We start from the raw sequence: 26567 nt of genomic DNA on the forward strand, positions 1-26567 counted from the left end.
ATTATATATTGCATGCAATGGTCCCCTGGCCAAATTTACATGGTGTGTGAACTAAGGTGGGTGCACGCAAATGTTGCAGTACCTGCAGCTGTAACAGGTACATCAATGAAGTAAAAGGAAAATGCAACGTTCAGACACTCCCAGGTGCTCCTGGAGTTAGAAAATTGTAATAACAGCAAATACATGTGCTGGGGCTGACCATGGGTTGCCCTGGTGCATACAGGATAGAAACCTTTCTGGAAGGTTTTGCTGATCTGTGAGGTTACAAAGAAATCTATCGATTTTTATTTATTATTTTTTTTTCTTATATCCAACTTCTGGCTGTGCTCCCGTTTTTTTAAAGGCCCAGATACTTCATATAATAGCAATGCTTTTTACTTGGCTGGCATTTCTCAACGGCATAAAGAAGCAATGAACACTGCTAGGGTTAAGTTCTCTTCTTGCTGTGGGTTTATAGCCTCTCGATTTTGATTGATCGGATCTCGTGATGACAATAAGCTCTCAGAGAAGGAAGCTGGAATCCGAGGAGTCCAGTGGGGATTGTCAGGGTCGAAACCAGGGGGTAAATTGCTGCGAAGGTCACTTGAGGAAAGGTTTTCTAGGAGGTGTTTTGCAGCGCATTCTGCCCTTTCTCAGCTGCTTAGAGGGCTGGGGGGGCAGACAGCTTTGATTTTCATACATGGGCTGTTATCTCTGCGTAGTATCAATTTGTCTCTCCACACAGTTCCTAAGCTGTCCTAAATGCAAGAGCTTTCTGGCGCCGGTCTTTACTTCTGTGCGAGCAATTCTCCCATTGCAGCCTCCCGGTCCTCCCACCCAGCCGAGCCGTCCCATCCTGCCCTGGAGGTCGGAGAGGAGCTCGCCTGTGGCTGCGAGTGATCAGACTGGGACTGTTACGGGAGAAACCCGCTTTCCCTCCTGTAATCCGAATTCATTTACTCTGTATAAAAGAGAAAGCAAGAAATAGGCTTTTTTTTTTTTTTTTTTCCTTTTATTTTCCCGTCTCCCTTTTTAGTTTAACAAGGGTAGAGTCTACTGCCTCCCTTAATCGTGCTCTTAAAACCCCTCTGGGAGATGTTGTTCTCAGCCGGAGCGTGCTGGGACTGTGCTAACCCATGTTTAGCCGATGCCTGTCACTTCTTATACACGTTTCCCTTCCAGCCCGTACTCTGACAGCGGCGGGCGCATCGTCTGTCTGGAGCAGAAAGGGGGAGGGAGCGGGGGCTTTGCTGCGTCTCTCTCTCACGGAAACTCAGCCATGTCTTTAAGTCGGGGACCGCGAGCCTCTTCGCAGCAACGGGTCTCCGTAGGGAAGGGAAAAAAAAAAAAAAAAAGAGAGAGAGAAAAGGCAAAAAGAAAGGTGGGGGGTGGGAAGTAGGAAAAAGAAGAAAAAGGAAAAAAAAAGAGGGAAAAAGAAAAGAAAACGGTGGGGGGTGGGGTAGGAAAAAAAAAAGAGGGAAAATAAAGAGAAAGAGGTGAGGGAAAAGAAAAAGGGAGAAAAAAGAGGGGAAAAAAAGGGGGATAGTAATAAAAAGACAGGAGCGGCGGAGGGGCAGCGGCGGGGCTCTCGCAGCCTCCACCCCCCGCGCGCAGGTGACTCCGCGGCCTCTGGGTGGCGCCGCCGCCGCGGGCCGCTGCCGCTTGCCCGGTAAGAGACGAGCGGGGCCGCGGCGCCCGGCACAGAGAGCGGCGGAGGAGCGGGGGCAGCGCGGCGGAGCTCAGCGCAGCGGCCGCCTCTCTCCGCGCACGGCGGTGGCGGAGCTGCGCGGGACCGGGGCGCCTCCCGCACCCGGAGCGAACTTCTCGCCTTGCCGCCGGTGCGCCCCGGTGCCCGCTCGCTGGGAACTTGGGCTGCTCGCTGAAATATTGGATTATGTTCCTGCCGAGCCGGGCTGCGGGGAGCTGAGTAGGGGAGGAAGAATGCGGGTCTATTGGATGGTCTTCTGCCTTATTTGCTGCACCGCGAAGGGACAAGTGGTGTACTCCATCGCCGAGGGAACAGAGCGAGGAGCGTTTGTCGGAAACGTAGCGAAGGATTTAGGAATAAACGCGGGTGCACTTTCAGCCCGGAAATTTCGCATGATCACCGGTTCAAGTAAGCAATATTTTAATATAAACGCAACCACGGGGGTTTTATCTGTTAACGAGCCAATAGACAGAGAGCAGCTTTGTGAACTAAAATCTGCGTGTCTTCTGAATTATGAACTTGTGCTAGAAAACCCTCTAGAGCTTTATAGGATGGAATTTAAAGTCCTGGATGTAAATGACAACTCTCCCAGCTTTCCTTTAAGTGAATATCGTGTAAGTGTGCCTGAGTTCCTGTCACCTGGGGCAAGGTTTGTGCTCCCTACTGCCCAAGATCTCGATGAAGGTACTAACGGTGTCCAGAATTATATTCTGAACCCTGATGACCATTTCCATTTGGAAATGCAGACACACGGGGACGGAAGTGTGTATCCTGAATTGGTGCTGAAGAAAGCCTTAGACAGGGAACAGCAAGCCACTCACAGACTTGTTCTTACAGCCAAAGACGGTGGAGATCCTCCAAGGTCTGGTGATGTCCCTGTCGTTGTGACTGTTCTGGATACCAACGACAACGCGCCAGAATTTGAGCAGTCAGTCTACAGGGCGAGTGTCCTGGAAAACTCCCCCAGTGGCACATTGGTGGTGCAAGTGCATGCCACGGACTTGGATGAAGGTCCCAATGGAGAGGTCGCGTATTCGTTTAGCAATGCTACAGCTGCTGACCTGCAGCAAATGTTCTTAATTCACCCGCACACCGGGGAGGTGACAGTCAGTGGCGATTTAGCAGTTCAGAGACCTCTCCTCGAGATGCTTATTGAAGCAAGGGATAAAGGGGCATTTGCCTTGTCAAGCACAGCTAAGCTGCTGGTGGAGATCACTGATGTGAACAATCATGGCCCAGAGATAACAATTACGTCCCTTTCCAATCCCATCCCTGAGGATGCTGTTCCTGGCACAGTGATAGCACTGCTGAGTATTGTGGATAAGGACCCTGGGGAGAATGGGAAAGTGACCTGCCAGATCCCTGATGACCTTCCCTTCCAGTTAAAACCTTCCCTGGAAAACTACTACAGCCTGGTCACCAGCGGGCTCCTGGACCGAGAGCTAATCAGTGGGTACAACATCACCATCACTGCCACAGACTTGGGATCTCCTCCCATCACCACTCAGCAGACACTTTGGGTGCAGATTTCTGATGTGAACGACAACCCCCCTGTCTTTGCTGCTGACACATTTGATGTGTTTGTGGAGGAGAACAATCCACTTGGTGCTTTTCTCTACCAGGTCTCAGCCTCTGACCTTGATATAGGGGAGAATGGGCAGATCTCTTACATACTCAGGAATTCAACAGTTGCAGGCAGTGCCCTGACTAGTTTTTTGTCTGTGAGCTTGGTCAATGGGAGCATCTATGCAAAACGTGCCTTTGACTTTGAACAACTTAGAAGCTTCCATTTCCAAGTGGAAGCCAAGGACAGTGGGTCGCCAGCCCTGAGTGCTGCCATGACTGTGAATGTTTACATCTCGGACCAGAATGACAACGCCCCAGCCATCCTGTATCCCATCAGCCAGAATGGCTCAGTGGCAGTGGAAGTTGTGCCCCGCCTGGCTGACGAGGACTATCTAGTGACCAAAGTGGTGGCAGATGATGAGGACAACGCAGAGAATGCCTGGCTCTCCTATCACCTTGCCCACTCTACTGACTCCACGCTGTTTCACTTGGCACCGCACTCGGGTGAGCTACGCACCGCTCGCTCCTTGCGCTCCACCGACCTCCTTAAGCACAAGGTGGTAGTGGTGGTGCGGGACCATGGGGAGCCTCCGCTCTCCTCCACGGTGACTGTGGGCATCCTGCTGGCTGACACTCTGCCCCAGGCTCTGCCTGACTTCGATGACAATGGGGAGCCACGGCCGCTGCTCAACGCTACAAACATCTACTTGATTGTTTCTCTTGCTTGTGTCTCCTTCATCTTTACAGTGTTCCTCCTCTTTCTTGCCATTGCACGGCTGTGCCATTGCTGGGCTTGTCACCGCCAGGGCTGCTGCTGCAGCGTTTGTTGCTGCTCAGCTGACGAGTATGAAAAATATCGATACAGTGTGCACATGCTTCCCAGCTCTCACCTCCCACCGGACATGCTGGAGGTCACTGGTGTGGGTAAACTGACTCATACTTACTTGTACAGGGCATCTGTAGGCCTTGGGCTTGAGAACAGCGGCATCCCAAATGGGGATGCTGGGAATGTTCCCAACGGCTCAAGGTTACAGGTGCCAGGACCCTGCATCCAGGTGCAGCAGATCCAAAGCGACCGTTTGAGTGCTGTCCTCATGGTAAGTACTTCCTCCTTTCACTTGTTTTCTCCCAGTCATGTGGCCACTAAGAAGCTCATCCAGGAGAGTAGGTGTAATTTTATGGTGCCCATAGGAAACTTCATATCCTTTTATGTATTTCCTAAAGCTAGAATCTGTCTGGAAAGCTCTTTTTGGATTAGAGTGTGGTCATAGTGTGGCAAAATGTGCGACACGCATTTAGGGTATGCACATGTAGCTGAAGATAAATACCTTGTAAGTTGAGCCATTCTATTCACATAGCTAAGTAGAGTCATGATGAGAGTTCACACAAGTTTCTAATCTATGAGAGGTTTTTCTACATTTATACAACCAGTGATTTCTTTAGTAATTCTGGAGACTTTTTTCATTCATCAATTTAATGAGCCAGGATGCTGGCTTACAGCGTCCAAGTTTGGAATATGTTGAAATAGCAGGAATTCCATATTGAGAACCTCTTGAGAAGATGTCAAGTACCCGTCTCTCTTTTCAAACCCTAACATGTGATGAGTGACTGTGGAAGAAAATATGTTATTGTCATTACAGTGAAGGATTACAATGTGGGGTATGTTTATAGATCATATTTGTTGGGTGTTACCAGGTCACTTGTCCAAGATTCAGTTTTCGTCTATGCAAAGTAACATTAGTTGTGTTTGTAATAGGTGTTTTGCATTTTAAGTATATTTTTGTGAAGTTTTGGGATGTTTTGTCTACACACTACCAACTTTCCCTACTATGCGTAGCAGACAACTAATATGTGGATCCAGCAGTTATGGGACCTAAAGGCATCATCGTTATTGTGAGCCAGATGAATTGCCTAGAAAGGCTCAGTCATTTGATTTGTTTTTTACTGTAATATTTAGTAACGTAATTAAAGAGTGATTTTTCTTAGTTATGTCAACTTTGGATGCCTCAGTTTAAGTAACTCAGCGAATCCTGGCCTTCAGAGTACTTTCTGAAACTCAACAGACACCAGAATGTCTCAAGTTCCAACTCTCCAGTTAGAGACAGTCACATGGTTGGACTAGATGATCTTAGTGGTCTTTTCTGATCTTAATGATTCTGTTTATTCTGAATGAGTCTACATCAGTGCTTTTTAGGACTAAGAACAGTGACCAGCTCTGTCCAGGCCAACATTCTGTGCTAAGAGCTGTTCCAGATGTTCCCAAGGCAAAGGTAGGAACCCTTGGTAGACAGCTACGATAATAATCTGTTTCCCACAGTTTTTGTCCTTATAAACAATTACTGGAGATTGTAGTAAGTTTGTAGTCATGATGCTTATTGCACTATTATGCTTTTTAATGCTTGGAAACGGATAGTCCCCTTTTGAGCCCAGGTGTATGGGTAGCTTCAGTAACTTCTTTGGCTAACAAATATACGTTCATTTAGACAGTGTCTGAAAAATACTTCCTTTTATAACTCTTGAACTTTTGTGTAGGTTCATTGTTCACTCTTAACTATGCAACGTTTGTTGTGTCTTTTATCCACTTTTTAATGAGCTGAAATAGTTTTGTAGGTTGGTTTTTTGCTTTCTTTTCTGAACACCTTTCACACAGAAATCCTATTCTCAAGGAAGGATCTTTTCTCAAATATATGCTACTTGATTGACTCCTGATGATCTACCTAGTATTTAACTGAAAACCTGGACAGTTTTAAGCCACTGTAGTGGAATAGAGAACTGTGCCTCTCAGTAAGAAAATAGCAGTTGACAGTATCAAAAGAAGAGTTTGTTCCTTATGCTTTGGTGTATTTTGGAAATATCATTGATTATTTGGAGGATCTCAATAAAAACCTCCCACAGTAAAAGCTTTCTAGCAAGGAATTGAAAACTTTTTGGCTATCACTTAATTCAGGGTTTGTTTTCAGGAACACTGATTGTGTCTTAAAAGTGTATCCTTGGCTGTAGAGTAAGTCGTAATTGCAAAACTTTTACAACAAATGTGATACGAAAGAACATTTTTACAATTAATGTCTGCATTCCTATTGAGCAAAATCTTGAAAATCAGGTTGCTAAAATATTAATGGACTGAGTAATAACAGGAATGCATTTGCATTTTTTATTCTTTGTGATAGGAACAACCAAAATGTGCCCAATTACTTCTGTCTACATGTCAGCCATTCAGGTAAATTTTTAGTCTTGAGATGTGATAGACATTTTTAGGAGCTTTCCATAGTGGGGAAAATAAATCCTGGATGTTTTCTTTGGCAAATTTCTTTCCTTTGCTCTTATATTCAGGAATGGGTGACCATAGATGTGACAGGTGTGAGAAGTCCAAAGGCTGTGCATTAGTTGTGTTGAGCAGAAGAGTAAGGAAGAAGGCTCAGAATTACGAAAATTTATCTATCCTTAGGAACAAAATTATGACAGTTATTATTAATTCGGTGCTGATGATCATAGTGATTTGCATGTTGAACAATTAACAACATGTGTATAATATGGAGTATTCAGCTCTGGGGATCTCAGCGTATCACAGAATCACAGAATGGCCAGGGTTGGAAAGGACCTTGAGCATGATGAAGCTCCAGCCCCCCTGCCGCACGCAGGGCCACCAATCTCTACATTTCATAGCAGCCCAGCTGCTCAGGGCCCCATCCAGTCTGGCCTTGAACACCTCCAAGGATGGACAGGGCATCCACAGCCTCTCTGGGCAGCTGTTGCAGCACCTCCGCACTCTCTCGGTAAAGAACTTCCTCCTGACATCCAACCTAAATCTTCCCTCCCTCGACTTCAAACCATTTCCCCTTGTCCTTCTGTAATCTACCCTTTCAAAGAGTTGATTCCTCTCCTGTTTGTAGGCTCCCTTTAGGTATTGAAAGACTGCAATGAGGTCACCCCAGAGCCTTTTCCAGGCTGAACAAGCCCAGCTCCCTCAGCCTGTCTTCAAAGGGGAGGTGCTCCAGTCCTCTGCTCATCTTTGTGGCTTTCCTCTGGACCCTTTCCAACAGCTCTCTGTCAAAGATGAAGGCGAACTATTAGAGCAGGTCCAGAAAAGGCCACAAGGATGATCACCTCCCTGTGGAGGCCAGCTGAGGGAGATTAACCTAGGGGAGAGAAGGCTCTGGAAAGACCTCCAGTCCCTAAAGGCGAGCTACTGGAAAACTGTGGAGGGACTTTTTATCAGACATTGCAGTGACAGGATGAGGGGAAATGGTTTCAAACTAATAAATTATAAATTTACATTAGATATAAAGAAGAAACTCTTCTTGATAAGGGCAGCAAGGCACTGGGCACTGCTGCCCAGAGAGCTGTGGGTGCCTCATTCCTGGTTGTGCCCAAGGCCAGGTTGGATGGGGCTCGGTCTTGGAGCAACCTGGTTAGGTGGATGACAACCAGCTCACAGCAGAGCTCTCGAACTGTTTGGGGCTTCAAGGTCCCTTCCCAATCATTCCATTATTCTATGACTCTACTTATTTCTAGCAGAAATCCGAAGTTACGAAAATCAGGAGTGGATAGAAGATACAGTTGCTGTACTTGGATTCCTTTGCCTCCTTTGGGATTGCTAAGTTACAGAATAAAGTGAAATAGAACAATTTGGAAGAGATTCTTGGAAAATAGTTTCCAGTTATCTTAGGTAGAAAAGAGAACTGTCACTCGTTCTTGAAAACTGTTCCTTTTACCAAATCCCTTTCGTTGCTCTATTATTGAATGGTTTACTCTTTTTATATTAAAATGAGAGGACAAGCATTTTTTCAGCATTTAGCAATGGATATTTTGGTAAAAAATAGCATGTGAGTTTGCTCGTTGAATTTTGTGTTCACGTGCTTTCAGACCAACTCATTTGGATTTACAGATATGAGCATTACATTACCCTCTGAACTAAAATGTAATAAAAAGTAAGCATCAAATATTTAAAAGGAAAAGGGAGCAAATCCTTTGTTACAAAGCAAGGCACTGAGAATGACTCCAAAATTATAATGTAATCAGAAGTTGATTAGAAGTTAAATCCCCAATTTAAAGAAGTATTCTTTGGATTATAATTTTTAGTACCTGGAAGACAGAGAAATGTCTACGTATAGTACAAGGTTAGTGGAAGTTCCAGAAATTAAATGTGTTTTCAAAATTTAGGTTTATTTATTTATAGTTGGTCCTCTTTTGATACTGAATTGAATGACAGGATTGAATGCTTTTTACATATCCAGAAGTGTGAGACCGTTTTGTGCTTTAACATCTTCTATTTAGGTTAGTGCTAAAAATAGAACTTTGGCCACAGCTGCAGTAAACTGTAACTGTACATCTTTCAGCGTCTTACCATCTCTTTGTGCAGTGTAGCATGTGTGACAGCCAAGTGAAAAGCATTTTACGTGGCAATGCTGCATTGCTGTATTAGAGACAAAGGCATTAGTGGCTTTACTGACTAAAGGAAGCATTAGTTCACTGGGGTCATTAGTTTTCGGGGTCATGATGTGGCCATGGATTGTTGCAGTGTTTTTGTTTGCTTGTTTTGTCCATTAGGTGCACAAAAGGCCTGTAAGATAGTAGCGCATTTGAAGCATAGTGAGCTCTCTGTGATTTTGCACTCAATATTTAGGTTACATCAACAAAAACAGACACCAGTGTGGCAGTGGAGAATATTTCCTGGTAAACTGTAGTGGCAGTGGGATCATTTTATGCTAAGTGGCATGAATTTCAAGCAATGAAAGTAGATGCGCTTCTTGACAGTGGCACACAATCTGGGCTGAGCTGCTGCAGGCTAAGCATCAGTGGCTTGTCACAGAAGTAAGGACCAGCCATGTAATTTCCCTTTGCATCTCATTCTGATGGGCCTCATAACTTAACCAAATAGAAAGGTAAACGCCATGCCATTTCCTTCTGTCTGTACAGATAACAACCTGCCCAGATACAGCAGTCTTGTGCCCACTTTTTAAGAAGTCAGATGTGGAGACACATTTCTTGGCTACAGAAGTTACTCCTGGAATCAGGCCAAGAAAATCCTTGAAACAGCAACAGCCAAAGGAATTTCAGCAGTGGGGAATTCAGTAGATTTCCCTTCTTCTGACCACTTATCTTTCCCAAAGAAGGATGCAGCCTCAAAGTTCAACAAGAAGGACACTTTGTCCAGGAAAGCTTGCAGATGTTGCTGGACTGAAACTGCGTGTCTGATGTCTGCCTTGGAGTACTATTTATAGAAGTAGTGGAGGGGAGGGAGAGTGACAGACGGAGAAGCTTGAGACAAAGGCCTTGAGGGGATGTGAAGAGTAATGTGACTGTATTTGGAGATGTTTAAAGGCAAAGGCAGTGATGGGGAAGCCTGAATGAGCTGGGCTGAGGGAGAGTGGATGTGAGTAGTAGTACTTGTATGAAAGCATAAGACAAGAAAACACCATTTGGATCAAGGCCAGTCCTTTCCTATATGAACCAGCATTTGATCTTAAAACTTTGTATTTAAAGATTTAAATTTTAATTGTAAAAATGCTCCTTTTATTTGCAAAATTCATTAGGTTGTGCCCAGTGTTCCAATTGGAAAGTCATTCCTCCAAGGCTTTGAAACCAACTTGTAGCATCCTGCCAACAGTTATTTGCTATCAACTTGTAGACATCTGTTCTCGTGCCAGCAGTGTCATTTTTAGTATAAATAGTTCCTTTCCCTTTTAAGGGCTGGCTTTCTTCATAGTTTAGAAAGCAACCGTATTTTTTTTCCTAGGCTTTATTTGACTACGCTAAACAGATCAACCTCTTTTAGTCTTTTTTTCTAGGGTCGTCTCTGCATTTGTCTGGTCATGCTAACATCCCTTTTCTGCATCTTCTCTTCCTTTGTGGAAGCATATTTCTTGCAAATTTGTTCCCCCTATGTATATTTCCATAGGGCCTTCTATACAATAGAAATATTTCCCTATCGAGGGGATAGAAAGTACATTGCCTGATATTTCTTGAGACAGAAGTTACCTCGTCTATAGATGGAATATGTTGATTGATCGATCAGGTATTATCATAATACTTCTTTGATGGTAAAGTAGATGGGTAAATCTTCCAAAATGGTGTTTCTTGTGCCTAACTTCATCAACCCAAATGTTTGATGATTGAATATTTGGAAGGCAAAGCCAACTGCTGACAGCGACTCATCCTCTTCGTCTCAGCCATCTTATCTCTTTTCATTTAGTTTAAACATGATCTGTACACAGTGGTTATGCATCAGTGTTGTGCATCAGACTTGCTGCACAGCTTTCAAAAGACAAGTTAGGTGGGATGAAGAGTGGCTTGTGGGAGTCTGCACTTTGGGTTCTTAGGTGTAATTCATTTCTGTGACGGGTGTCAAGTTGTTACTGCAGTTAATCATGTCATATGGTTGTCTTCAGCAAATACTATTAGATTTGCACAACATCCTGTAACATCATTAAACTTTTCAGTGGGGCCCTGGAAGCCATCCCTGGATGTCAGCTGGTACCACCAGCCCTTGAGGACTCCCTCTCCACTGTGCTCTTTGTAGGCTAATTCTGCTAGTCTCTAAAGAGTTCTGCTGCTGCAGTTGTATCCAGTTCTGTCGTTCGACGTGTTGCAGTGTCTCTAGTTCTGCCCTTGCTACAATTCTGTTGAATCTAGTTAATCAGTCAAGACCATATGTGGGGTTTCTGATATTGATCAAGCTCCCCAGTCCCTCATAGCACTTACTACATGATGGTAGCAACATTACATCTTGAAAGCAGAGTAAGAACCCAGTTGTCTCATACTTTGTGTCTATATAATGTCTCATGTGCTTACCAAACGATAATAAGCTGTTAACATCCATGACAATTATACAAGAGTAAAAATACCCTATTAAAAACATTTAAAGCCACTGCCACATAGTTTTCTTTGAATAATTTTATAGTCAGTTCTCCAGTGTCTGGAAGGTGGGACTTCCCAAGTAACCAAATATTCTAAGTATTGTGGAGTATCTTAGACCATTGAGATGGTCGTGACTGCATGAAGCCAGCTCACAGCTAGGGCAGCGTGTTGGCTGGGCTGCTGCAGAGCTTGAGCTGTGCTAAGACAGCTCTGCTTGATGCAGACTGGTGCTCCAGTCCTCAAAAGCTGTGTTAGCTGAGAGCTACTTGCATGTAGCTGTATCCATAAATCCTGCAGGACCAAACTTTCTCAGTGCAAATTAAAGTTAGTTTTCCATATCAGCTTACTTCTAGATCATAAAGGTTCTGCATTACATCTAAGGCTGTGTTGAAGGACTTGTTCTACCTCTTGGTTGCTCCTTGTTGATGTGCATGCTTGTGCAGCATCCTTGCTTGTTACTGGGAAAATCCCTTGCAGAAGGCAGTTCTGTAAACTATCAGTGCATACACTGAAAATGTGCCCACATAGAGAGATCTCTGCTTGCAGAAGCTGAGTATTTAGTTTTGACATATGAGGGAATAGCGTTTGAAAGAATTACAATGAACACAGTAGACTTGTAGTCCTGCTGTGTAAGAGTACAGGGAAACAGTATCAAAATGTGTTATGACTGAGGTAGTTGAGAGACTTCCAGAAAACACACCTCTCAGTCAATTGTCTTTGTAGCAGTCATGATTTTCACAGTGCAGAAATTATTTGGGATTCATTGGGATTCATTCTGATTCTTTCTAGACCGAGATGATGAAAGGAATTTTGATTAAGTGTGGCTTGATGTGGATTGTCTGAAGAGCTGTAAGAACTGTTAAAAGAGGCAATCAGGCTTTTGGGAATTAAGAGATTGGCAAGCCAAAAACTCAAAGACTTTTTGCAATCAGAGACATTTGGAGAATAAATACAAATTTGACAAATACAGCAAGCAGAAAGTATATGTCAGAGAAAGAAGGTACATTAAAAAAAAATAAGGGGTTTTTACTTTCCAGTCTTTGAACAGTGTCTCTAAGGAGCATTGATTTATTTTTATGCTTTGGATTCTTTCTTTCTGAAGGAATGGTTTGTTTGTTTGTTCTAATTGGTTATTTCTGCTGTCCTTCCCTGGGCTCTTCTCAGCCTGATGGATGTTTTCCCCCTGACACCCTGTTCAGTGAAAGCCATCTTTTCTTTCTTGTTCTGAAAGAGCTGCCTCCTCAAAGTAAAACACCTTTGTATGATTGGTCTGCAAAATCGAAGTTTTGATGTTCATTTAAGAAACATGAGGCTCTTGGTTCCAAGAATCACTGTGCTGTTCCTCATCCCTTGCCAATTCTTGTGCAGCAAGCAGAAGCTGAGCAAGGTAGTTTTACAGCTGAATGGGCTTAGCTGTTATGTGTATTGGGAATGTATTTTAAATAGCTGTTAGGCCCTGCTTTGTAGCCAGCAGTTGTGTAGGGATTGGTGCAATATCCATGTGTTTCTAACATTTTTCATTGCATGATGTTACATTCACAGGGATATGATTAGACCAATAGTATTAGGGTGTATAGCCTCATTTTCAGATTTCTCCTTTTGTAAGATCCCACGAATCTCTGTGCAAGAGAGATTAGACTGGAGAGAGTACAGAGAAGAGCCACTAAAGTTGGGACTGGAACATCTCTTCTATGAGGAAAGGTTGAGAGAGTGAGGACTCTTGTGGCCTGGAGAAGAGAAGGCTCAGCAGTGAGATCTCGTTTATGGAAAATGTCAGGAGAGAGGGTGTAAGAAAGATGGAGCTAGGCTCTTTTCAGTGCTGCCTTGTGCCAAGACAGGAGACAGTGGTCACAAAATGAAACACAGGAAGTTCCCTTTGAACATCAGGAAGCACTTTTTTGCTGTGAAACTGGCAGCACTGGCATGGGTTGGCCAGAGAGGTTGAGATTCTCCTTCTTGGAGATGGTCAAAACCTGCCTGGCTGCAGTCCTAAGAAGGATGCTCTAGATGGCCCTGCTTGAGCAGGGGTTGGACCAGATGGACCCAGAAGTCCCTTCCAACCTCAACCAATCTGATTCTATGATGTTCTTAATGGAAGACTGTTCTGGGTGTGCTCTACTCTACAGAGCTGTGTGATGATGAGGGACAAATGCTGCAGCTTGTGGGTTAGAGTGCATCCTCAAGCACATTTCCTAATGGAAAAAAATAGCCTTGGGCAATGCCTTGGAGAGAGTATGGTGCTGTACTGCATTGACTATGAGAGACAGTTTTCTTTTTCTGAATGGATAGAGATTAAAAAATACATATTTTTAATATATATATAAATAATAGAAAATAATAATCATGGCAAATAATACACGTTCAGTTATATGTTTGATCAGGGATACCTTTTCTGTTTCTCATTGTCATTCACAGCATATTGAAGATAGCAAGAACTCAAGACATCTGCCATGTGGTTAAGACTAAATGAACTATGGAATTTAAGGAGCTTTGTTCAGTAGGAAATAGAAAATCTGTGACTGCTAATAAACCATAGGAAAAGTGCTTTTTAGGGCAATTGATGAGTTGAGTATTCAGTGACCCAATTTTATGAAGGGACACTGATTTTACAAAGAGCACCAGAATGCTAGAGGTGCTGAAACGGAACTGATGTAACATTTTGTGTTGTAAACACAGATGACCTTTGCAGTGTTGCAGACTGAGGTGTTTATTCTTTTAAAGGATTTCAGATTTGCAGCCACGATCCCATTGTATTACTCAGTTTTCCACTATTCCTCACACCTCCAGTCCCCTGAAAAGGGAGGTCTAGCCAAATTTGTTCAAATTATCAAATTCTGCTCTGTGCATCAACCAGCTATTTATCTCCTGTAGGTTTATATCATAAGAAAATTCATGATGTTTCAGGGGTCATTAAAATGTGATGTTTTAAATATATCTTCTTCAGTTTTCTTCTTTGTAGTGTCATGTACAGTGTCATGCAGGATGGCCTTTATCGATTCTATATATTTCTTCAAGAGGACCCTTCATGCAATTTTTAAAATCTTTTTGGCTTTTGTTTTGGGCAGTCATGAAAAATGAAGATAATTCAACTCTAAAAATATTGCTTAGAAGGAAATCAAGTGTAAAAGAAAATAATTTCCCCCCTTCCAAACAAAAAGGAGATTATTGCCATCTTCAAGATCTGATGAAGTAAAATCATCCTTGTAAATGACTTGTCTAATCTGAGTTGTCAGTTGGAATGGTTTCAAAGGATTTGGGGTTGTTGGCTTTGAACTTCTACTTGCACTTTGATCTTTGTTTTTTTAATGGTATTATATATTTGTCAAAGGATTAGAATTAGCGGGTTCTTATCTCCTCTTTTACAACATCCTGCTTCTCTACAAGGCATTCAATCTCTTTAATGCATCTCACCTTATTTGAAAAACTACAAGAAAAAATAACTTGAGCTAATGCAGAACGTGGAAAGATGCCAACTTGATCAGAGTCAGAGTGTGGGTGCAGAACAGAGATGTGCACTGAGGAATACTATATGAGTTCTTCATCTGGTGAAGCTTTTTACTATTGCAATTATATATGTCAGGAAAGAGCTTTTCTTCATTCAGTCTGCTCAAAGTGGAACAAGATTATTCAGAATAAAATCGGAACTGAACATTGGGGCCCTGGAGCTGCAGGCTCCCGTTGTACCAATGGATAGTTCAAATCCAAGGGTCTCTTCTGTTTTGTTTTTGTTGTTATCTAGGAAATGAGACCAGTGTTTTTTAACGTGGGTAATATAGGTTCTTGTAAAACTTAGGAAACAGTTGGAGTTCAACTTAAATAAAGAAAATAAAAGCAAGAGGGAATCTAACATTGTTCCTCTACTGTGTAAAGGGCATTGCAGTGACAGAAAGACAGGGAGTGATGGTTACAAGTTTCAGGAAAGGAAATTCTTGGTGCACATGAAGAAGAAATGGCTTCTTGTGTGAAGTGCAACCCAGGGACAGTCAGGCAACTGAACTCCACCATGTCTCTCCGTCTTCCTTGTTAAAGGAAGTGGGGAGAAACTATGGTAGAAAAGGGCTCAAGAGCTGAGACAAGGCCAGAGTTGTCACTCACCAGTTACTGTTATGGGGAAAACAGACTCAGTGTGTGGACATTACTATAATTTTATTGTCTATTACTAACAGACAGCAGCAAACTAAAACAGAAAGCAAACTAAAATCACCTTTCCCCCCCATTCACCCTCTTCAGCCTCTTCTTGACACAGAGGAACAGGGAATGGGAGCTGTGCTCAGTCCAGAACTGAGCATCTTCTACTCTTTCATGGCCACTCCTTGCTCCATGTGGATCCCTCCCATGGATGCCATCTTCCCAGACTGATCCCTCCCACTGGCTGCAGCTCCTCAGGCTCCTCCTCTCCATCCAGCAGAGGTGGACTGCTCTAGAGCAAGGCAACAAGAAGCCTAGATCTTGCTTTTAACTATGTATAATTGTGATAAAGTGAAAAAAAAATTAATTTTCTTCTCCCTCTGTATAACATGAGGGGTTCCTACAATAAATCAGCAGCATGTGAAAGATGAGCCAGTTTACACAGTTGAAGCAGCTGGTGGTGTTGTGCTCTCAGTGTTCTAGGATGACTGCAAACAGAGAAGAGATGCTTCATGCTATGGTGTCATTATTCAGTGAGGAGGTGTGGAAATGGCCTTCCTGCAGGTACTTGTTTGTGCTATCTGTAGAACTGTGGCTCATATTCTGCCTTTTGCAAGGAAATCCTGCTCTCCCTTTTAAATATTCTTTCTGCTTGAGAATTCAGGGGTTCTGTTACTCTGTCTTGGTAACTCTAGCACCCAAGCAGAGTTGATGGAAAGAGATTACAAGCAATCATAACCTGCTTCACTGAAAAACATAATAATGAATTTCATCAGAAAGCTGATAAATGCAAATGCCAGTTTTCATCTGTGATACATACTGAATAATTTGATCTTATATCTATGATTTTAAGGAGTGTTACTGATACTCTTCTCACATTATGGAAAGGTGCTGCTCAGTTGATTAATGAGAAAGCATTTACTTTAGAACTTGGAGGACTTGAGTCATGGCTCACATCTCATAAAAATCCAAACAACTGAAAAAGGCAAAGACATTAAATTTCAAAAAGTGTTTACGTGTCCTTATTCCCTCTTAAGTGATACTGTAGAACAAATGTCAGGACAGAGCATAAGTAGCGGAAAAAGTAAGTTAAAATAGCTTTATATTTATATATACTTCTTTTTTTTTTCCTCTGAAAACACTGCCACACTTCATCTAATGTGTATTAAATAGATTGAATGTAAATAAATCATAGTCTGGGAGTAAGGGATTTTGGAGTGCATTCTGAAAAATTTCCATGTCTTATAGCTATTTAAAATACATTAAAATACCAAACAAGTGTATGTTACAGTACCTCATGATACATTTTGTCTCTCTATACCAAGGGCTTCCAGCCATCTTTATAGAGGCAGCAGAAATATGCTATTTATCAGCTGTGATGCTGTACAATTAGTCTGTTCCAAATGTGTGTTTGGCTGCTGCTAATGCACAAGTCTGGTTTGCTGGGATGATTTTATATGTAAAAGTGTTCTGTCTGAAAGATACACTTACTTTTATAAATAGTCTTTGGTCTCTTAATGTAATGCATCCGTAATGTAATATTAATTCTTCTAAAAGGAATGTTTTCTGAAATACTTTAACAGAGAGAGACTGGACAGTAGTAATTGTCATATATAACAGCACCTTGTGTTCAAGCTGAATTTTCTTCTAGTCCCACACTTATATTGTTTATATGGAGAATATTTTGCTCTAGGCAAAGTATCTCTTGTCATCTATGACTTCTGCAACAGATGGAAGGAGATTCAGAAATGTGCGAATGTGAGCAAACAATAACTTTTTATTAATATTCATTAAAACAATTTAAATGGTTAACTTGGATTTATGAACTTCCGTATTTACATCTCTCTCCATTAGTGAATGAATGAAAACCTTTCAGGCTTTCAGTCTGTGTTCGCAGCACTGCTTACTATGAAAGTGGTTTGGTGCTATTAATTATAAAACCCTCTGGCCTCTTTGAGTGGTGATATGCCCAAACCAATGGTAGCCTGTTAAAAGTTTAACTGAGCAGTTTGGTCATTCCTCAGGCTGAGGGTGGTGAAGAATATTCATTTTTGCCTGCAATAAAAATGTGGTTAGCGTTAAAAGGCTTGGCAAGTCATATTTGGGGGAAAAAAGACTCGATATTTGTTGTGAAGTAGTCTCTGTCGTGTTAAATAGCTGTTGAGGTCTACTCAAGTTGGCTGAGTTATAAGCTTTTGAGTAATTCTTGTCCTCTGAACTTGGTAGACTCTTGAAAGAGCTGGAAAGCTCTTTCCTTCAAGTCCTGCCAACACAGAAGACTGTTTAAGCCAAGAGCTGGCAGGACCTTCCTGTAATAGCAGTTGTATGATGGTGGCCCAGATGAGAATGAAAACTGAGAACAGGAGCATTGAGAGCAAAAATAATGCCCATACCAGGAGAATCCCGAATTTCAGTGTGCAGAAAGTGTAGAAATGCATTGCATGGAAGCAGACCAAGTGATCCCATGGCCATACCCTGATGTCTTTTGAGAATCTTGAGATATGGAGACACCAGAGCCTCTCTGGGCAACCTTTGCTACTGTTTAGTTCCCTACAACGTTATAAATAAATGAATTAACAAAATTTTCCTTATTCATAGGCAGAATTTACCTTAGAAAGACATTACTTCAAAACTTCAGAGGCTTGTAAGTCCTATAGGTCAGTTACTGCATAGCGGACATTCATCAATAGAAAGTGTGATAGGCCACATGAAGTTTCCTGTGGGGGACTGACTTTACAGTATCACTAGAAGCACATGGAAGGTGTAAAAGGAACTATTGATAGAGAAACAAACATGTCAGAAGTGTCAAAATTCAGAGTTAAGAGCTTAACTAAGTGATTTGATGATGTAACGCTATAGTAATTAAACAGGTAGCACAGTGGAATAAAACAGGCAAGCCATTCGGTAGCTCAGAAATCCAATAGCGATTTCCTTTTGATATTTTTACCTTGAGTGGGGGTACTTTGTTTCCATCAAGATGGAAAACTATAAAGGTTTTTGTATTGCAACAGTACAAAACCCAGAAAATAACCCACCAGTACTTGGCTGAGTCCTTAGTGTGGGTGGTTTTATGTTCTTGAATGAAGGACTGAAAAGGAGCTGAAAGTCTTCTAATCAGAATGCAATGTCAAGATGACTCTGTGTTTATTCAGCAAGAGGATAACTATGGTGTCAAGTTTTCTGGACTAAGTATCTCAAGAATGGGAACATTGTCAGGGCTGTCTCCTTGTTTTTTCAAACCTTTCTTTGGCTCTTTCTACGTTTGACACCACAATGACATTGTCTGCTGTTGTAGGAACAAGTAGACACAATATGAGGCTTCCGTCAGTAATATATATATATATTTTTTTTCCATTATTTTGCATAATTATGCAAAATTCATAAGGCAAATCTGCATTAATATTCCAGAACTAGATAGTTCTAGACACCAGATATAGCCTAGCTTTTAAAAGAATACTTTATTATGTAAACCACTTCGAACTATTCACTATAGACCCTTGTGCTCAAGGAAGGAAATACTGAACTCTTCCTAAAGCTGAAACGTAAGTAGTTTAGTGTCACTGATGTTATAAGAATCCTGAAAAGAAGATGGAAAACAGATATGCTTTGCGTACTTAAACAGTTTTCTCCATTCAGCACCCATTACAAATAATAAATTATACGTATGTATATGTAACTTGTTTCTTGAGAATATCCACGTCCTCTGCAGTACTGCTGTAAGCCATTCAGTAGCCACTTGAGCCCAGATACTGCTGCCATTTTAAGAACCAATTAACACACTTAGAAATCATGAAGCCCTTGATCTAACACTGAATAAAACCCAGTCCTCATGAGTTTATGGTTTTATGGCACAATCAGATGTTTCTGTTACTGTCTTAGAATCACAGAATAGAATCAAAGAATATTTTTATTTAGAAGGGGACACATAAAGGCCGTCTCGTCCAGCTCCCCAGCAACTAACAGGACCACACACAAATAGATGAGGCTGCTCAGAGCCCATCCAGCCTGACCTTGAGTGTCTCCAGGGACAGGGCACCACTTCTCCAGGCACCCTGTGCTTCACCACCCTTGTAGTGAAAAACTTCTTCCTTATTTCCACTCTCAATCTTTCCTCTTTGAGTTTGAAACCATTTCCCCTCGTCCTGTCACAACAGAACCTGCTAGGGTCTGTCCCCATCTTTCTTACAGCCTCCCTTTTTACACTGAAAGGCTTCAATTGTGTCTCCCTGAAGCTTCCTCTTCTCCAGGCTGCACAGCCCCAGCTCTCAGCCTGTCCTCACAGGGAGGTGTTCCATCCCTTGGATCTTTCTTGTGGCCCTCCTCTGGACTCACTCCAACAGCTTCATGTCTTTCATGTGCTGAGCACTCTCCATCTGGATGTAGCACTCCAGGTGAGGTCTCAGTGCAGAGCAGAGGGGCAGACCTCCTCCCTTGCACTGCTGGCCACGCTACTTTGGATGCAGACCAGGGTACAGTTTGCTCTCTGAATTACAGGGGCACAGTGCTGGCTCATGTCCAGCTGCCATCCAGCAATACCCCCAGTCCTTTTTGACAGGGCTGCACTCTATCCTGTCATCCTCCAACTTCTACTGACAGTGGCGGTTGCCATGTCCCAGGTGCTAGACCTCGCACTTGGACGTACTGAACCTCGTGGTGTTCTCCTGAGCCCAATGCTCAGCCTGTCCAGGCCCCTCTGAATGGCATCCTATCCACTGGGTGTGTTGACCACACCACATAGCTTGCTTTTGTCTTCCCTTGTTTTCTAAACCTCCAACTCAGTTCCAGGGAATTTCATCCTCTTCTTGGTATTGCATGAGTGATACTGCTTTTCATTCCTTCCTTTGAGCTTCTGATCATCATCTGCCCTCCACTTACCTGCATCTTCTCTTTCCTTTGCATCTCCTTCTGAAGTCTCAATCGCAGGTGCTCTTATTTGCTGCATCAGAGGTGATCTTGTTGCAGCAATGAATCTGAACAGCGCTGCCTCAGCATTTCTGAAGCTTGCTACAGGCCCTGATGTGGGCAGCTGTGGTCAGCAACTTTCTGACATCTTCTTAATAACATGATTGCTATTTCTCCTAGACCTGTCAGCCCATACAATATCATGCTGTCAAGTTCTTAGCTAATTTTGTCTGTGACATTACAGGTCTTGTATTTTCTATGGTCCATTCACCACTGCCTTTTTCTCTTCTTTTTTGGATCTTCTTGTCTCAGTATTTTGTCTCACCACCCTGGAGTGTCTTTGGTGAAATTTTTGGATTTCACATTTATCTTGTTTTTCTCATCAGTGTATTTTAAGGCTCCAGTTCTCCTCTCCATTTTCTTGACACCTTGCCTCAGGTCATTTTGTTGCTCTTCATTCATTTGAATGAAATCTCACATAGGGTGCTCTGCAGCAAATAATGTCCATTCTTCCTGTTAGTCCTTTTGTGTTTTTTTTTTTTGAGTGCTTTCACTTGTGCACACACTTGTATTTATACCTCAGTCATACTAATCTTAGTCATTTCTTTTAGTCAAATTTCTCTATCCAGCATAAAATATAATAAATGGGGACAGGTAAAATCAGAAGGATTACAGAAAGGAAAAGCTCAGATTAGTTACAGGTAATGAACTCAAACTATTGAGACAGTCTTTGTAAGAAATGATAAAGCAAAATTGTTGCTGGGCTTATGTACAAGATTATTGGCAGATGATCTTTGGCATGTTATCAGATACTGCTTGTAAGTGCCCAGTTAGAATCCAATTGATGTTCTGTTTTGATAACCTCACTAAGGGAAAATATGATAGAGGTTGTAAAGGTGGAGTAGAGGGCACAAAATGGCTGGAACATAGAATGCAAGTGAAGAGGAAAAAAAGAACCGACTTCTGCATGGCTATTCAGGGAGAAGGAAGACATGAGATCTCAGAGAGCTTCAGGACACCAAAGAGAAACAAAAATGTAGAACAAAGTCATTGGCCAAGGGTGTAAGCCAGGGTCAGAAGCTGTTCCTTGTTCTGCTGAATAAGAAAATCAATGGGTCTTGTCCTGAGGTGAGATAACCTCAGCAGAATCTGCAGTAAAAACATTGTGCTCATTGTGGATGTGGTTATACATTAAAAATAGCCCAAGCGCAACAAAGTTTAGGCAAATGTGCTGGGGGTTTTTTGTGGTTGTTGTTTGTTTTTTTTTCCCTAATAGGATTTGAAATAAAATCTTCTAAGCTCAGAAATGCCTTCTGAGAATTTAGCAAACAAAAATGAAATATTTTCCTGCCCTATTTTCCCTGCTCAGCCATTCCTGGGCAGACATGAAATACAGAAAGCTGTGGAACAGCAGCCATTGGATTACTGATCTCATAAAACTCCTCACAGAGTCAGTATGTTTTATGGGGCTGGTGCTGTAATGTCCTCCTGCTTCTTTAATGGCTCTCTGCTGCTGTGTAAAATAGCTAAGGGCTTTATATTTTCTGTCGATGTACTGAAGACCATAGCATGTCTATCAGAACTGCAAGCCAAGACCTGCAGCTCAGCCACAAGGCTGATGGGATGAATGGTTATTGGTTACTTAACTGTGTTGCTGGGCAAAGTCTTCCCCATTGGTGCTGAAAGTTGGGTAGACTTCTGTGATGGAGGCTTTCCCCCATCATTTTATCACAGGGTGAAGTTACTTCCTTCTCACCATAGGGAGAATTACCCTAAAAATGGGTAATGCTGAGGAAGCTGTGAAAGGCTGGAACCAGACATGCAGAACTGAAACATCCACGCCACATCTGGCTCTTATGTCATAGCAAATATGCTATATACTGCTTGTATACAGGCCATGTTTGTTGTAGGGAGCTCTAGAAGCCCCGAGCCATGCCTTGGTTTTCTTTTGGTTGTTCATCCATTCTGCAGCAAAGACGTGACTGATACCTAGCTGGTTCTACCTGCTGCTGCTTGGAGGCAATACTGCAGTGGTGGCTGAGGCTCTGGCTGCAGAAAGTGTGGGGACTGTGTTTGAGTGCTATATCCAGGGCTAGAGGTGTTGACTTGCCCCACATTTATGCTTTAGAAGGCATAACACTAATGATTTATTTTCCTGGTTGATACAAGTTGCAGCTTGATAGGACCCTTAATGGATAACCTTGTTGTTTGTTTAGCTAATGGGAAGGATCTGCATCTCTGTTGTAGAATAGATAAGAGATGTTCTGTGAGACTTTGTATTGAATAGATAAGGGAGATTCCTGAGACTTTGTATAGATGAGGAAGCTTTCATGAGTCTCTGTGTGGAATATGTTTGTACCTCAGAGAAGGTCTCTGGCGTAGGCAATCCGCACAGCCAAAGCTGATATTGAAGAATGCCTACTTTGTAACATCCAGCTTGAGTCTTAGAGAGTTTCTTGATTGACTGCTTTATGGTAAAATGGTAGATTTGATACTGGCTTGTTTTGACATCAAGAAAGCAGCTATTACGTGGATAATCCTAAAATGCAGCCCTGAAAAAGAAGGTCATTCTGACCCTTTTAGATTCTGCTGAAGTATAATTTCTTCTATTCATTATAATTTAATCTATTAATTAAATTGCTGACATTTAGGGCAGCTCTGTAGCTCTCAGCATGGTAGGATATGGAGTCTGATTTGAAATGGAGAGAATATGTCCTTCGTTGTTTCAGTGCTGCTTTACATGCTTAGCTTCAGGAGGAAGTTGTAGCTTGCTGGTGTGTAAGAAAATCATAGAAGTTTGGAGCAGACGCTTGGAGCTTGGTGCTAAGCTCCATGCAGCTTTGGAGGTGTGCCAGAGAGGGAGAAAGGACAGGTGTGTCACTCTCAGCTGCTCCAAGAAATTTGAGCAATATGAAAAATGCTTAATTGTAACCATTGGATAATCCATTTTCACACTGCGCACATTACTTCTCAAGTCTTGGTCTGTTTGGAGTGGCTGCAGATGGCATGTTGAATGCGTATTGGAATGCATTCCTGTACAGGGAATGAGCACAAACCATTTAAGCCACGTTTAAGTTGTCAGGTTGAGACTGAAGTGGCACTTAGGTCTGTTTAGCTAAGAAAATACACTTGGTATTTGCAGCCCAGTGGAACAAGTTAATGTGTGCTTCAACTAGTGTTTGTGTACATATGTATATATAATTTGTTCATTTCTGTTTTTCTTATTCAACCAGGAGAAGGCATGTTATATTTTACGTAACCCGAAGAACTATTTATGATCGTTTAAGGAGGCAAATAGAAGATGGTTGCAGTGAAATACCTTTCAATATCAAAAGCACGAGTCAACTGTCAGATGCAAGTAGTGATCTTGCTACTCAGTAGTTAGCAGAGTAGCTCTGCTAAGAGAGGGAGGTCTTCATTTTGGTGTTTGTGTGTGTGCTGCTTTGAATTCAATATGATTACCCAGATACGAGGCTCAATAAATAGAACATCAGAAGCAAAGCTTAGGATACACTTTTATCTCTTGAATTTATCATTTCTAATTTGATATATTTTTGCAGAGTAATGGAATTTATGGAGATGCTATTAGGAAATGCAACAAATCTGGAAAAGTCATTAGTAGGCCAAGAACTGAAAGTGCAATTGAAGGAGATGGAATTGACATTTGAAAAAGCAAAATCTGATCTAGCACAAGATGTACAGTTTATAGTTAGGGCATTGGCAGTCAATACTTCTGACTTGCTCAAAGACAAACTTAGGTCATCATTAAAACAGCGTGAAAACCAGCCTACCTGATTGCCAGCTCCTTTTCAGATCCAAATGAGGACATTTCAGATTTTGGATAATCAACTACTGAGAGACACTTAAGCAGGGAGCAGAAATAAATTTAATAGATATATCTCACTCTGTGTCTTTAAAGGAGTGAACACACAGCATTTAGCTACTCATACAGTCTTCTATAATGCAAACTTGAACTCTTTTGCTAATAAATGAGAAGCAATGGCGGGCTGCGAAGAAAGTGCTGTCAGTCTTTTTCAGCAGTGAATAAGGTGACGGACTGTTCCTCATATTACTCCTTCCCTGTATTTTTGATTCTCACTTTCTATTTTTACACCTAGTTCTCAATTTCCATTGGGTCAGTGCTGCTGTTTGGTGCTTGGCTTCTCACTTTATCTGAAGTGTGTAGACAAAAATGAAGGGAAAAGGAGACATCAGCATCCCTTATCGGTATTGTTTTGGAACACTGTCAGTTTCTCATATATCCAGAAGGACAAACTTAAAAGTCTTAGGAAGCTGAGGAAGAAAAAAGAAGGGAAATCAACATGAAGAGAGGAGAATATTTTCTGGAAAGCGACAAGATTACTACTGACACTAATAATATGAAAAAGAAAACAACATGTGGAACAAATATTCAAGAAGGAGAATAGATTGATAGGAAAACACAGAAGAGAAGGATGGGTTTAAGTATTGGTCTGTGGACATGAAGACAAGACTGAGAGCTTTAGAACTGCCAGTCCATCTTGGATGAGTTAGCAGAGCGAAGGAGGCAGCAGTAGAGACTTGAACTCAATGGTCATGTATAAAAAAAAAGGATTTAAAACACTTGAGTCCCACTCTTTAAATATTTAGAAATGTTAATAATGATAATAATCTGGAAGAAATTTGTTTGTGGAGTAGAGGATGTCTTACGACCAGATGGCTTGAGATGAAGAATCATAGTATGTATGGAAGACTGACAAAGATGGAGGCAGAGATTGGAAAGAAACATAATATAGGTAAAGGAAAGCACAAACCAACTTTACAGTGGTGGAAATTATTCTGTCCACATCCAAGTTGTTATTGTTCTTTCATTTAGAATGGCACAGTATGTGACAGTTATTGTCAATAAGTTATTGGAAGGATTTGTAGTTATGAGAAGAAATATTGCAGGTGACAAACTGGATGAGTCAGAGAGAGAGAGCCATCCTTACATTTTAGACTACAAGTCAGAAATAATTAACTGAAGACCTTGAGAAGCAGAGAAATGCATTTTGTTTGTATACTTGTTATATGTAATTTGTCTGTGGCTTGTCTAAATTCAGGTTTACAACATAAATCCTTCTTTTCTATACCCCAACTCACCGCCACTTTTTCTTTGCATGCAGTTTTCTGGAATACTATCAAGTATGCTACTGGAAAGAAATTGTGACCTAAATACAAGCAGGATTTTTTTATTTTATTTATTTATTTATTTATTTATTTGGCTGTTTAGCAGCCTTGGTTCCCATAACAGCAATGTTTTAAATAGGCTGGCTTCAGATGTCTGTGATACAAAAAAAAAAAAAAAATCTCACCAGTTATTCATACCAATGGTAAAAAATGAATTTATGGGAGGATATGAAAGAGCAGAGTACATTGAGCTGAGCAATTTGGCACACTACCTATTCCAAACAAAAGGGAGGTAAGCTGCATGTAGAACAGTCACTTATCAGCAAAGAAATCAAGTGCAGAATATGACTGGAACGAAGGAGCAAAGAAGTCGGATGTAGAAACAAGAAGTTTACATTGCCTCAGGGAGGCACTTTGCAGTGTATTTCAGAAGAGGGAGAATCCCATGTCCTCAGAAAATCCCACACTGAGAATGAAGACTGGATGTGGTTCAACTGCGGGGCTTTGTTTGAAGGATTGATTGGTGGCTCTGTTCTTGTTGCAGAACCCACTTGCTCATATTTTGGGATCTCTGAGCTCAAGTAGCTGAATGGAGAGTGATGGAAGCTCATCAAACCCTTTTCACTCCTGCTTTTACATTGCCTAATCATCCTATGTGCCATTTTCCTGACCAGATAGTACTTGAAACATAAGGATTCTCCAGAAACAACGTAAGTGTAGACACTGTCCTCTTCAGAGAAGATGTGTGTGAGGGTAGGGGACACAACTGAAGTAAGTGGGATGCAGAAGAGTTCTAGAATCCCAAGGGAACAAATTGAAACAGGGGGTTGGACTGAAGTATTAGTGTGTGTTCCTTCAGATTAACAAAATCTTTCCATAGGCGTTCAGAGTACTCGTGGGCTAGAAGAAAGCACCTTTCTGGAAAAACTGTCCATAGGAGTCATTCCCTTTCTGTTTATGAGCATTGTTTTCCCCTGTGGTTGATGTAATTGGCCTTGTGACTGATGGCTGTGCCTGTCCTCTTGACTTGATTTAATTCTAAGCAAAGCAGACAAACCATAAGCACCGCATGCAAGTGGGCACACGAGGAGAAAATCTGGGGTTTTCTACAGAATGACATAGCTCACCTTTTTGTTAATGGCTGAAAACTGTGTGGATCATCTAGACTTGTCTCTATACATTTTGCACACTGCCTTATCTGAAGGCAGGAGTTGTGTATGCCAAGAGCATTGTGTACTTACTTAAATAATCTCTTGTTGCTAAAGAGTACGTGCCGAAA

General features: G+C 41.9%; 1 protein-coding gene across 1 annotated transcript; it reads left to right on the forward strand.

Annotated features, from left to right (window-relative positions):
* Positions 1-1126: 1126 nt before the first annotated feature.
* LOC122169915 (protocadherin alpha-C1-like) lies at positions 1127-23808 on the forward strand. The gene is given in 4 exon segments (XM_042836436.1): positions 1127-1356; positions 1358-1475; positions 1507-4350; positions 23701-23808. Coding segments are annotated over 4 exon segments (3300 nt in total).
* The last annotated feature ends 2759 nt before the right edge of the window (positions 23809-26567 follow it).

The sequence above is a fragment of the Centrocercus urophasianus genome, unplaced genomic scaffold, assembly GCF_019232065.1.
Source record: "Centrocercus urophasianus isolate 14NV4802_14NV808 unplaced genomic scaffold, USGS_Curo_1.0 seq_60, whole genome shotgun sequence".
In the NCBI taxonomy this organism is placed as follows: Eukaryota; Metazoa; Chordata; class Aves; order Galliformes; family Phasianidae; genus Centrocercus; species Centrocercus urophasianus.